Consider the following 12,852-nt stretch of genomic DNA (forward strand, 5'->3'; position numbering starts at 1 on the left):
AAGAGAAGGAGAGGAGAAGGCAAACCATGAGAGATTCTTAATGATAAAGAACTGAGGGTTGATGCAAGGAGGTGGGTGGGGGTGGGCTAAATGGTGATGGGTAATGAGGAGGGCACTCGTTATGATGAGCCCTAGGTGTTATATGTAAATGATGAATCACTAAATTCTACTCCTAAAAGCAATACTACACCACATGCTAAACTAGAATTTAAATAAAAATGTGGAAGGAAAACAAAGACTGTCAGGTATAATGAAGTTCAAATATGTACTATGTGTACTATTCATTTATTCAGCCATTTAGCAAACATTTATTAGTGCCCACTAAAGGTCAAGCACTGTGCTAGCTGCTGGGGATATAACAGAACAAGACAGACAAGGTCTCTGTTCTCTCAAATTTATATTCTTGTGGGGGAAAAAGCCAGAAAAAGCTTTATTCTCAAGTATGCACACGTTATTCTGGAATCACAAGTTAACATATTAATGATTACAAATGTCCTTAAATTAGGATTAAACAGAATGCATGTGCATTTTTTTAAATTAGAGCTTAATTATTATTAATTATTTAGGAAAGCAGTGGGATTTCATTCTAAGAACTGGGCAATCCTGGAAGCATCTCTCTCTGTGGCAGGAGGTTGGAGGAGAAATAGCTGAGGACATACAAAAGCTAAAATGTACCAAGTTAAAGCTTATTCTACAACAGTCACTGGGCTGAGAACACTTCAAATGTATTAATTCATGCAAATTCCACCATAATCCCAGTCAAGAGTATTATGTTCATTTAAGATAAGAAAGCAAACTAAGGGGGCACCTGGGTGGCTCAGTCGGTTAAGCATCTGCCTTTGTCTCAGGTCATGTTCCCAGGGTCCTGGGATGGAGCCATGCAGTGGGCTCCCTGCTCCACAAGGAGCCTGCTTCTCCTTCTCCCTCTCCTGCTGCTCCCCCTGCTTGTGCTCTCTCTCTGTCAAATTAAATAAAATCTTTTTTAAAAGGGGTGGGGGGAAGGAAAGGAAAGAAAGAAAAAAACTAAAACAGGCTAAGTAACTTGCCCAAAGTTAACTAGTAAGATGACTGCACCAGTCTCTGAGTCCTGGCCTTCTGAAACTGAATCTAAATTCTAATCTCTGCACTGGCCTCAGTCCTAAATGGCAGCAGGCTGATGATGGAAAGGTGTGAGTTTAATCTTGTAGGCAGTGTGAAGGAAGGTTTTTAAGTTTTTCAAGCAAAGCAAAAAAAGCATCTCATTAAGTCTGATGACAAAGCCCAACTTAGGAAGATAAACTCTGTCCACTGCATATAATGACCTAGATTGAAGAGTAACTGAGGGTCAGTGGCATCAATTAAGAATAGTAAAGGGGAAAAAAAAAAAAAAAGAAAGAAAGAAAGAATGAGTAAAGGGGTCCACGTAATTGGAAATGTTCCAAAGCTAAGAGCTCTTAGAATGGAGACTACAATCCAGCATTCTGACACCCTCCTTTCCAGGGAACTTCCCTTCCTTCCACTAAACCAAGATGTTGAAAAATTTTGAATAGTAAGTGAACTGCATGTTGCAACCAAACACATTTTTTTAAGTAGGCTCCACACCTAGCGTGGAGCCCAGCCTGGGGCTGAAACTCCTTCTGAGATCATGACATGAGCTGAGATTAAGAGTCAAACACTTAATAGACTGAGCCACCCAGGCACCCCACAACCAAATGCATTTCACCTCCATCTAGTAGAATCATACTTCCTAAACTGCGTTAGAGAACAACTGCCCAGAGAGACTCCATTAAGCCTGAGCTGGACTGACCAATTCTAACAGATGTCCTGGGACCTCAAGAAACACTCCTGTATCCTCTTGGAGGAAAGGAAGGCAATGGAATCTTGATCACACTCAAATATCATGGTTGTTTCCTTCATAAACAAACATTGCTTACCATGTGAAACCCCCAAGTATGATGCCATGTGGCCTTTCAAACACTCTACCTATGATGTTACAATTTCATTTTTGCCCAATTAATTCAGCAGATGAGAACTATTTTCTGGCAGTTTCTGATTGTGTTTGGAATTCAGTGAAAAGGCATGCAGGAAGGGGTGAAGTGACAAATACCTGAGTTATATTTATACATCTCCTACTTAACTGCACTTAATCCTCAAAGCCATCCACTAAGGATGGATCAAAATCCATTTATTAGTCAGCTTCTGGTCAGTCGCTGGTAACATTTCAGGATTTTATGACTGCTCCAGGTAAGATAGACAAATAATGCACCTCCCCCCCCCAATATGTCCACATCCTAATCCCTGGAATTTGCGAATAGAATATGTTACCTTCCACAGCAAAGGAAAAAAAATTTTTTAAAGATTTTACTCACTCATTCATGAGAGACACACGGAGAGAGGCAAAGACATAGGCAGAGTGAGAAGCAAGCTCCCTGCAAGGAGCCTGATGTGGGACTTGATCCCTGAACCGGGAATCATGACCTGAGCCAAAGGCAGACGCTCAACCACTGGGCCACTCACGTGCCCGCAAAGGAAAATTAAACTGCAAATGAAATTAAGGTTGCTAATTACCTAACCTTTAAACAGGGAGATTATCCTGCATTACCTGAGTGGGTCCAAAGTAATCACAAGAAGCTTGTAAGTGGAAGAGGTAGGCAGAAGAGAAGTCAGAATGATATGATGTGAGAAAGAATCAATTTGCTGTTGCTGGCTTTGAAAATGATAGAAAGGGGGGGTGGACCGGGTGGCTCAGCGGTTGGGCATCTGCCTCCAGCTCAGGGCGTGATCCTGGAGACTCGAGATGGAGTCGGGCTCCCTGCATGGAGCCTGCTTCTCCCTCTGCCTGTGTCTCGGCCTCTCTCTCTCTCTCTCTCTCTCGCTGTGTGTCTCTAATAAATAAATAAAATCTTTAAAAAAAAAATTTTTTTTTATGGTAACTTGTTAGAAGAGCAAAGACAAACCTAACGCAGCAGGCTTCTCCCAATCCTTGGATGTCAAGGACATTCTGTCAATAATAACTATCAACAATTACCAAATTCCAGGTAGTTTTCTCTACTCCAGGGCACTACCAGTCTGCGAACCGCTTGGTACTGGTCTCCAAAGACACAAACACAGAAGTTGAGAGCGTTTATTTATTTTTTTTAAATTTTTATTTATTTATGATAGGCACACAGTGAGAGAGAGGGAGGCAGAGACACAGGCAGAGGGAGAAGCAGGATCCATGCACCGGGAGCCCGACGTGGGATTCGATCCCGGGTCTCCAGGATCGCGCCCTGGGCCAAAGGCAGGCGCCAAACCGCTGCGCCACCCAGGGATCCCGAGAACGTTTATTTTTATGTAGTTTAACGTGTCCAGACATCCATCCAATCCCATGTCTGCTGCATCTAATACAAAATTGTGATTCGTATTTACGTCTATCCATTTTTCCCCTATTTTACATAGTACTGCCTGAGACACGTAGAATTTTTTTTTTTTTTTTTTTTTTTTTTTTTTGGTCATTTACAGAAAAGGAAAGCAAAGCACTGACAGGTCAAATCATTTTCCCAAGTTCACAGAGACAGTAATTCTCTTTCACCCACTCGCTGAATTAACAAACATTAACAGGGAGCCGGCCTTGCACGCCGGACCGCAAGCTCCGCGCTCAACTCCTGGGTATGAAGAACTCGAGGGCAGAGAGCCCAGCCTCTCCTGGGCCGGTGGCGGGGGGCGGGTGGGGTCCGGTTCGTCTGCGAGGCCCTCCCGGGGCCGCCGCCCCCGCAGCACTCACCCAGAGGAGCGTGCACGAGGCAGGTCCAGCACGTCCACGCCGCACACAAGCACAAGCGACGGAGAAGACTAGGGACCCGCGCGTCTCCTGCGACCGGCCCGCCGCAGCGCCCAGACACACCCCTGCTCCCAGCTCCACCCCGACGCCAGGCTCCTCCTCGACTCCCGCGCCCCCCCACCCCCACCCCCCCGGCGCCGCGGCTGCCCTCGCCCCGCAGCCCGCTCCGCCGCGGCTCGCTCACCGGCTTCTCCCCGAGCTCCGCCTTCCGCCTCAGCTTCGAGTGCCGCTCCAAAGCGCTCGCGAAGCCACCCTGGCGCATTTCAGGCTCCGCGGCATCGGGACTCTCGCTCCCCGAGCTGCTCCCGGTGCCTGTGCCTCGGCAGGGCCGACGGAAGGGAAACCCTCGCAGGAAACGGCTCTCGGCAGTTGCGGCACGGGCCCGACACAGCGCCGCCATGACGGCCCCGCGACCTCTGACCTTGGACCTCGCCGTCAGCGTGCAGGTCAGGGGGCGGAGCAACGAGGGGCCCACCCCCTTGCGGGACGCGGGTGAGGCGCGGCGGTGCCGGGGCGGGCGTCGGGACCGCGCGTGGGCCCCGGCGTGGGAGAGATGGCTCCGCGGGGGACTGTGAGCTTCGTCCTTGTCCTGCTGCAAGTCCCGGCCCTGCGCCGCCTGCTGGTCCGCCGCCTGGGCTTTTAGAAAACCCAGAGGGGGCACCCGGGTGGCTCAGCGGTTTAGCGCCGCCCTCGGCCCGGCGTGTGACCCTGGGGACCCGGGATGGAGTCCCCGCGTCGGGCTCCCTGCACCGAGCCTGCTTCTCGCTCTGCCTGTGTGTCTGCCCCTCTCTCCCTGTCTGAATGAATGAATGAATGAATGAATCAATGAATGAATGAATGAATGAATGAATGAATGAATGAATGAATGAAACAAACCCAAAGGGCCGTTAAAGACTTGTTTTCGGGTCTTTGCTCCAATACGAAGTTCTCCGTGATTATACCATATTTAGAATTGGAACCCCAGACACACTCAACCGGACTCCCCGGGTTCCCTTTATATCGTTCAGCGACCCTCAGTACTGCTGCCTGGTTTATTTACAGGGTTGTGTTGGCGTCTGCGCCCCCAGCTTTGTGAAGTCTTGGTTGGCTGTTGGATCCCTGACGTCGGGCACACAGTGCGGTTCAGCGAACGTTTGTGGAATCCTGGGTCCAAGGTGGTCTCTCGTCACCTCTTCTTGAGGTCAGTCCACTGATGTTCAAAAGTCAACCCTTCTGAGAGGTTTTTGTCACCTGTAGATAGCTCCAGTCCCTTCCGAGGAATCCCGTTTCGGAACGGGCCTAGACAGACTCTACCAGAGACCCCCACCCTCACTCATGCTTTCCTCCCTTTTCCCCCACCGATGTTAATTCCCAGAATTTGCCCCCCCTTCTCAAAATTGAGCCTAACGTCATACTTAACCGTTCACAAACTAAGCTGTCCGTCCGTCCGTCCTCTACCCAGTTTTATAGTAATCCAGTTATTTTAGAGGAGGAGGCAAGCCCCTTTACAGTTCATTTGCAAGTACCTTGATAGAAGGAATTTTTATGTATGACCACAGCCCGTTTTAAGAATACCTGACTATGGATTTTGAATCTCTCTGGTGTTCTCATCGATTGCATGGTTAGATGATACACAGAACACTAGAAGTATACTAACCTTGGGACCGTGCCTGATTGTCGGAATCACAATTTATTACCATAGCCAACTGTAGGGTCACTGTTAGAAATTCACTAGGGGGCTTTGAGATAGATTCTACTCCAGGGTGTTCTTCTTGCCACGTTCACAGTTTATGTCTTTTGACCATTAATGAAGTCTGACCGGAGACATTTTTGCATTGTTATCTGTGGCTATTGCTACTAACACTTCCCTTCAGGAAAAAGTGGTAAATTGTAAAGAGCATTGGCTAGTGACCTTATGAACCCCTTAGTTCTAGTTCTGACTGTAATACTGATCTCAGGCAAAACCAATGTAACGTTGATTTGGCTTCTTCACTTGTAAAGCCAAGCCATTGGGCCCCTTGCTAAATTTTAAGTGCTTTGTAAATTTAACTAAATCAATAGCTATGGAACAAATGGGATTACTAAAGTCCCAGCTCTAAAATTCAATAGATGTATTTATTATATTCATGTCCTACCTCACCCAGATGATAAACTCCCTGACATTTTGGGACAGATCCTGAGGTTTTTAATGTATAAAACAGCTTGTGTCAACTGACTTCAAGTTATGCTTACTTAGTTCTTTATCTTTGGTAGAACATTAGAAGTATGAATTGAGAGGGACTGTAAAGGACTCGGTAATACCATCAACAAGGAGATACCTACACAGTTTGTCCTATACCAACACCAGTTGTAACATCAGCTCTAATGTTTAACATCTTGATGGCACCTTAGGGAGTCTGATCCTGTTCTGCTCCTTGCATTACACCTTCCTTCCTGCTTTATTAAAAAAATACAGTCCTTTTCCCCCGTAGCCTGCAAATTATTCGGACACTTTGTAAAAATATTAGCCATGGTGGACGGCAAGGAACGTGAACAGAATATAGTTCAAGTCCTGGCTGCACATCTAATGGTTGTAATCTCATTTATAAAATGGTTACCCTGCCACAATCTTGAGCAAAGACTTAAGAGAAATGAGTGAAAATGTCCAACACATACTGAAAGCTTAATAAGAAGTGGCTATTAATGTCTGGATGGTGTGATTAGAAATTCATGTCTCTTAAAGCATGCATAAAAACCTAGAAAAAAGGATAGGACTAGTGATATACTTGGGAGATAATAGTATTACCCTAAAGATATTATCTCTGTGGCTGAAATGACTAAGATCATTAAGGAGATCATATGAAAGATCAGTAGGGACAGGCAAGAACACTTGAGGAGTGGGAAGAAGAGAATATCAGAAAATAGTCAAACTGGAAAATAAGAATGGAGAATTGATCCTAGAAACCAAGGAGATGACCAAAGCATGCTGAAAAGGAGAATGTTAAAGAGAAAGATCATACCCACTTATAAATATTCCAACAACAAAATTGTGTTAGGTTTTTACTGTATGGTTGGGAGACCACCAATTTAAAGAATCACACTACCGGGATCCCTGGGTGGCGCAGCGGTTTGGTTTGGCGCCTGCCTTTGGCCCAGAGCGCGATCCTGGAGACCCGGGATCGAATCCCACATCGGGCTTCCGGTGCATGGAGCCTGCTTCTCCCTCTGCCTATGTCTCTGCCTCTCTCTCTCTCTCTCTGTGACTATCATAAATGAATAAAAATTAAAAAAATTAAAAAAAAAAAAAGATTCACACTACCAACCAACCTCATTCTGTATTCAAAATTCTGTAGGAGAGTTGGCAAGAAATTTAGTCACCAAGCATCATTTATGTAAATATGAAATCCTGGCCAGTGTTAGGTATAGGTAGGTCCTGCCCCTCTGGGGGCTTATAAACTAAGAGTGGGTTTCTTTTGGCTCATTCTGATTTTGGTTCATTTTAATTTCAGAGTCAGAATATGGAAATTATTTGCATAAGGTTTGCAGGCATACTTAAAAGTGATAATGCTTTATATTAACTCTAACCCAACATGGTCTGTGTAACTAATCCAATTACAAGGGGACAGTCATTAATTTATTGCCAAGTGTTTCTTCGCTATGGGCAAAAAATCTGATTTTTCATCTGGCTCTTAAGAGCTGTAAAGAAACATGGGTGAAGTTGACATAGGACCTTGTGCAGCATCTCCTCTACATATATAAACAAATTGTCACTGTCAACATGTAGCTTGTTCAGTTTTAATACACTAATTCCATATAGCTACTAATGGGTTGGGTTTTTTTTTTCCCATACCTAGGACATGAAGTGTCTGGAGAGAAGTTCTATTAATGGACTCACCTCTTTCCTTGACAGATAATACATACAAAAGAACCCATACCCAAATTACAGAATTTTTATTGTGTTCAAATACTATACAAAAAAAAAAAAAAATACAGTGTGCATTTCGTGATAAACAGATCCAGAAACAGTGATTCCAAATTAAAGGTATTTTTGTTCTCAATGTCAGTAGTTTGAGTAGTACTAAAAGGATAATCCAGTGAATTCTCTCTTCCATTGATTACTTTGGCCTCATAAACATGAGAATTCTTGCTATATCCCACAAACTCCATAAATTGAAAATATTTCTTTGTAAAAAGGGGTTAATTTTGGGATTATTTTCTTCTGTCACAGTTCTTGAACTCTTAAATATCTGAGATTTCCCTATTAGATTACTGTTTTCCTACAGTGTCAGACACAAAATTCAAAAGAATGACCAGGATCCCTCTGGTATTTTTAGTAATTATTGTGTTCCAAATTTCTTAACTATCTGTGAATTCATAATATTAAATCCTCCACAAAGACTATTTTGAATAATACTTCTAAGTCCATATGTTTGTTTTTCTAAATTCAATCTCTTACTACTTTTTACTACTACTTTTAAGATGCAGAGTACTTTTCAATAGATTATTTAAAATAAGTATAGGCAGATGTCTGGAAAAGCAATTTTTCCAGTTTCTTTCACAACCATCACCAATAGCCACATACTCCCCATACCATTTTCCACTCCTTATTCTATCATTTCTCATTATAAAGTAGAGATCTGAATATACTTCACTCAGCTAAAGTTGAAAGATAGTGAGAGGGCAGGACATCCAAGAAACAATGTGCTAAAAAGATGATGTGATATTTTTTTTTTTAAATGAAAGACTAGTTGGAAAAAAATAATTTATGTTGAGTAACCACAGTATTTCTATAAAAAGACAAATTTCTACAGATCCACTTCTTCCAGACAGTGCTTCAGCAACTGGGGCAACAGCCGTAAAGCCTCTTCAAGGAAATAATTTATATGTTAGTCTGACATGGTTAAGTGGTGATTTAAAGCAGATAGTAAAAAAAAAAAAAAAAAAAAATTTTTTTTTTTTTTTTTTTGCATAAACACCAGTTGATTATTTAATACAAGCTGTTTCCAGACCACTGGTCTCACAATAAATATTGAGACCTATACTACAGATATACAGAATTTATTAGGCTTTTTACATTTAATTAGAGCATATTTTCAGTTGCATCTAAAGTGCTATAACAAAAGCTCTAGCAATCAAGAATGGCAGCATGTTACTTAGAACAATCAACACTTGTGGCTTTTCAAATTTGGTTTTCATAAGATAATTTATCCTGAAGTAAATCTAGTCATGCTTTTAAAAAAAAAAAAAAAAAAAAAAAAAGCCTCAGGTCACTCCAAGCTTGGCAATTAACATTTGGCATAAACAATAATAAAACAATCACAACTTGATAAATAACAAATACGACATTATAGGCCATAACCATACACAGAATAGTGAAAAGGTAATAGTGATGAATAAGTAACTATTAGATTAGAGTACCTTGGCCTCCATGCAGATACTTTTAGAGGCTTTGGTTCATTCAGCCCTGCCATTTTTTCAAAGTAGGGCAACATCTACAGTATCATTTTATAATTTCTAACACACCGAAAACAAGTAGAAAACAATGAGTTGATTTTCATTAATGCATTAAATCCTCAGGAATTACCACCAACACCTTAGTATCAAATCTTTTCAAGTTATATTAGTCATACAATTTTGTGTGCTTATTTTTTTAAATGTTGCTAAATGAATTAAATGAAGACAGCAATGTATCCCCTAATGTGATTGATTTTAGCATTTTTACAGCTACTGAGATCTAAAAAACGTTCAGGCTTTTGAATGGAACATGTGATGAGAGTGTTCCTATTTCAACCGACTGGTAATTACAATATGCCCGATTCAGAATGTGATTTTGCAACTTACTCTGAAACCAAAAATTCAGTCTCATGAAAAGTAAGCTGAGAGAAGTGCCATAATAACAAATACAATGAAATGGTTACTGTCACAAATGGTGACAAGGATGTGAGGGTTCTACTCTCAAGTCACCCAGGACTTTGAACCGCTGCACACGTTGTCATGGTCACTTACCAAACTATAACAAATTGGATGTAGAGCGGATTTACTTAGTCTGCTGTCTCCGACAAACAAATAGAAGATACCTTCTATCAGAACAATGTTTATTCAAAAATATTTTTTTGTAGCTGGTCTTTCTTTCCTCGGAGGTAAAGAAAATTATGCCAAAACTTTTAATAACCAGGATTCAGGAAATTTTAAAGAAAATTTTAGTTAGCAATCAAATACACAGAAGTTCAAGAAAGAAACAAGAAATCATATTGAAGACAAAGATCAAACTGGCATCCCAGATCCAGAGCAATTTTGTGAAGTAGGAAAGCAATTACGATAACCTGAAGCTTCTTAGATCATTCTAATGAGGATCCCCAGGAATTATGTGTGTTTTTATACTGATATTTCCTAAATTGGGGCCCTTAAATGCACAGTAAAGGGTGTTTCCCAGGAACAGAGGTGAAGATACTTTTATTTTGTTCAACCCACAAACTATTTGGTCAAATGAATATGTAAAGCTAAGTAAAAGCACATCTGGTAGAAATTCACAGCAATGAATGTTGACAAGATGTGCTTGGATCTTGCTTGCAGCATCTGGCAGTGGGTAGCAGAACAAAGGTAAGAACTTCACGGGCTCGCCTGAGTCTGTTCTGGAAGGGGCTCTGGGGCGGTGGCACTGGCATTTGCAGTTGAATTCAAGACTTCTCCAAAATCCCCGCCAGCCGGCTTGGTTCCGCCTACTTTAGACTTTAAAAAAAGTTCAAAAAAGACAAGACATCATGAAACATAAACTCAGCTGACTCTGCAAAAAAAGTAACTCAAATTTTACTTTGAAGAACAAATCAGTCGGGAACCCAATAGCCCAGTGACGATTATATTTGTACTGAAGTTAGTTCTGTTGCAGTGTTCCGTGCACTTTAATAGAAAACCATGTGGGCTTCTCTGCTGAAATATTCAGATTGGTAAATTCTACCCACCCTCTTCTTTCCCATCTGCTCATAGTTCTTCACAGGAAAATTTGTCTGAAAAACTTTAGGACCTTTTATTCTAAAATAAATCTATTGGAAGACTCTCTATATTTACGTACCACTTTGTATTCCATCAGATTGTTCATTCAGCTATACGCATGCAAGAAATACTGCATATAACGAAAGAAATAGATCTATTTTTCCCAGTTACAGTGTAAACTTCCTAACCCGCTGCTACTTAAAAGTGTGGTGCGAGGACTTGAGTCCAAGTGTGGACTCAACATCACCTGAGAGCTTATTAGAAATGTAGACTCAGACCAGCCTCCCCACACTCCATCTACAGAGATCTCCAGGGCTTCCTCAACAAGTTACAGTTTGTGAAGCACTACTCCAATTTATCTGGCCTGAAATTTTGTCAATAAACATTTGTCTGCAGAAATAAGTCGGCCTAACATTTGTATAATACTTTATGCTTTTCAAAATGCTTACTATGTCACTTCATCCCTAATAACACTGATACATCTATGCTCACTCTGTTACATCTCCTTACTGACCAACAGGACAGCTAACATTAAGAAACCAGTCAGTAGGGATACCTGGGTGGCGCAGCGGTTTGGCGCCTGCCTTTGGCCCAGGGCGCGATCCTGGAGACCCGGGATCGAATCCCATGTCGGGCTCCCAGTGCATGGAGCCTGCTTCTCCCTCTGCCTGTGTCTCTGCCTCTCTCTCTCTGTGTGACTATCATAAATAAATAAAAATTAAAAAAAAAAAAAAACAGTCAGTACTTCACAGTGCCACTCAGTAGATTTAACTTGACCCTGCTCTTAGCTCAGTCTTAACTAGCTACAGACACATTAACAGTTGGAATCTAGTTGAAATTTTTTCTCACTCTCCTTGGTCTCCCATCCATAATGTCTGAATAGTTTGGAAAAATCTGTACAACTTGTGTCCCCTGTGTATTTATTAAATTTATTAAAACATATTTCTTAATTATAGGAAAATACTAAGACCCTTGCAATTCAACATGTCTAATGCTGAACCCCTCCCACAACTGGTCCCTTCTCTATTCTTTAAGACTTTAAATGGCTGTAATGTCTACCTAGTTGGCCTAGTCAAGATAGCTGGGAATCATCGTTGGATCCTTCCTCATCTTGTTCCAGATCCAATCAATCACTGACTTTTTTGGCTGTCGGGTTTTCTAAATTCTAAATCTCTCTCAACCCTGTCCCATTAGCACTACCTTGAATTCACTCCACCACCATCTTTGGCCTGGATTACAACTCCTTCCTCCTAACCAGTCTCCCCGAGTCCAGTCTTTCTCCCCTCAGATCTTCAGGGCACCAGTGATCTTTCTAAAATGCACAGAATACACTACCCACATTGTTTAAAATCCTTTAAAGGCTTTCCATTGCCCTAAGTCCAAATTCTTTAGTGTGGCCTACCCATCACCCTAGCTTCATTTCCTAGTCACTACCCTATAGCACAGCAAACTTCCTGGTAGTCCTCAAAAGGGCTCCAAAACTTCAAATATTCACCTCAACCTAAAGGCCTCCACTTATATTAGTATCCTATGAGAAACACTCTTTCCTTCCTCCTAGGCTTGATCAGACATTCTTGCTACTGGTCCCCACTGCATCCCTGAGTTTCCCTGCCATGGCACCTTACCTCGTTTTATTTTCAATGGCCATTAAATTATCTACACATCTTACAGAAAGGGTCTGTGTCTCTTGCTCGCTGTGGTATCCCCAGGGCCTACCCCTGGCACATGGAAAATGCTCAATAATCACAGATCGATGAATCAATCCAAAATCTAAACATAAGTGCATGTAGACCTAATGCTTAATTTAATATAAATGTAATTTAGCAAAATCATATCCCAAGCATAAAACTATATTTTATAGCTTTTTTTTGGGGGGGGGGGGGCGAGGATATCTGTTTGATTAACTTTACTTTTAAAAAGTTAAAAGTTTTTATTTGTATGGTGCCTAATCATGTTTCAAAAGCAAGTTTCTTTTTTTTTTCTTAATTTTTATTTATTTATGTATGATAGTCACAGAGAGAGAGAGAGAGGCAGAGACACAGGCAGAGGGAGAAGCAGGCTCCATGCACCGGGAGCCCGATGTAGGGATTCAATCCTGGATCTCC

The 12,852-nt window shown here is 41.9% G+C and overlaps 2 protein-coding genes and 1 long non-coding RNA gene across 11 annotated transcripts in view; 1 reads left to right on the top strand and 2 right to left on the bottom strand.

The window, feature by feature from the left end:
* The window catches only part of MRPS28 (mitochondrial ribosomal protein S28), a 100,888-nt gene extending 96,652 nt beyond the window's left edge, over window positions 1–4,236 (bottom strand). For both annotated transcript variants that reach the window (XM_038579590.1, XM_038579589.1), the window contains exon 1: window positions 3,984–4,236. In XM_038579590.1, the coding sequence (XP_038435518.1) occupies window positions 3,984–4,199 (216 nt within the window). In that variant the 5' untranslated portion in view covers window positions 4,200–4,236. The remainder of the gene's footprint in view (window positions 1–3,983) is intronic.
* A 40-nt stretch (window positions 4,237–4,276) lies between these two features.
* Window positions 4,277–6,956, top strand: LOC102156504. 3 transcript variants are annotated; one of them, XR_005381140.1, is made up of 3 exons: window positions 4,277–4,370; window positions 4,841–4,979; window positions 6,032–6,956. It is a non-coding gene; the product is annotated as an uncharacterized LOC102156504 (long non-coding RNA). The 3 variants fall into 3 exon arrangements; XR_005381138.1 differs by having other exon boundaries at window positions 4,285–4,421; XR_005381139.1 differs by having other exon boundaries at window positions 4,298–4,572.
* A 735-nt stretch (window positions 6,957–7,691) lies between these two features.
* Window positions 7,692–12,852, bottom strand: part of TPD52 (tumor protein D52) — a 108,671-nt gene continuing 103,510 nt past the window's right edge. For 5 of the 6 annotated variants that reach the window (XM_038579588.1, XM_038579587.1, XM_038579580.1 and 2 more), the window contains one exon: window positions 7,692–10,486. In XM_038579588.1, the coding sequence (XP_038435516.1) occupies window positions 10,367–10,486 (120 nt within the window). In that variant the 3' untranslated portion in view covers window positions 7,692–10,366. Of the gene's footprint in view, window positions 10,493–12,852 lie in introns of all 6 variants that reach the window. The other variant, XM_038579581.1, reaches the window with a different exon arrangement.

The sequence above is a fragment of the Canis lupus genome, chromosome 29 (assembly GCF_011100685.1).
Source record: "Canis lupus familiaris isolate Mischka breed German Shepherd chromosome 29, alternate assembly UU_Cfam_GSD_1.0, whole genome shotgun sequence".
Classification (NCBI taxonomy): Eukaryota; Metazoa; Chordata; class Mammalia; order Carnivora; family Canidae; genus Canis; species Canis lupus.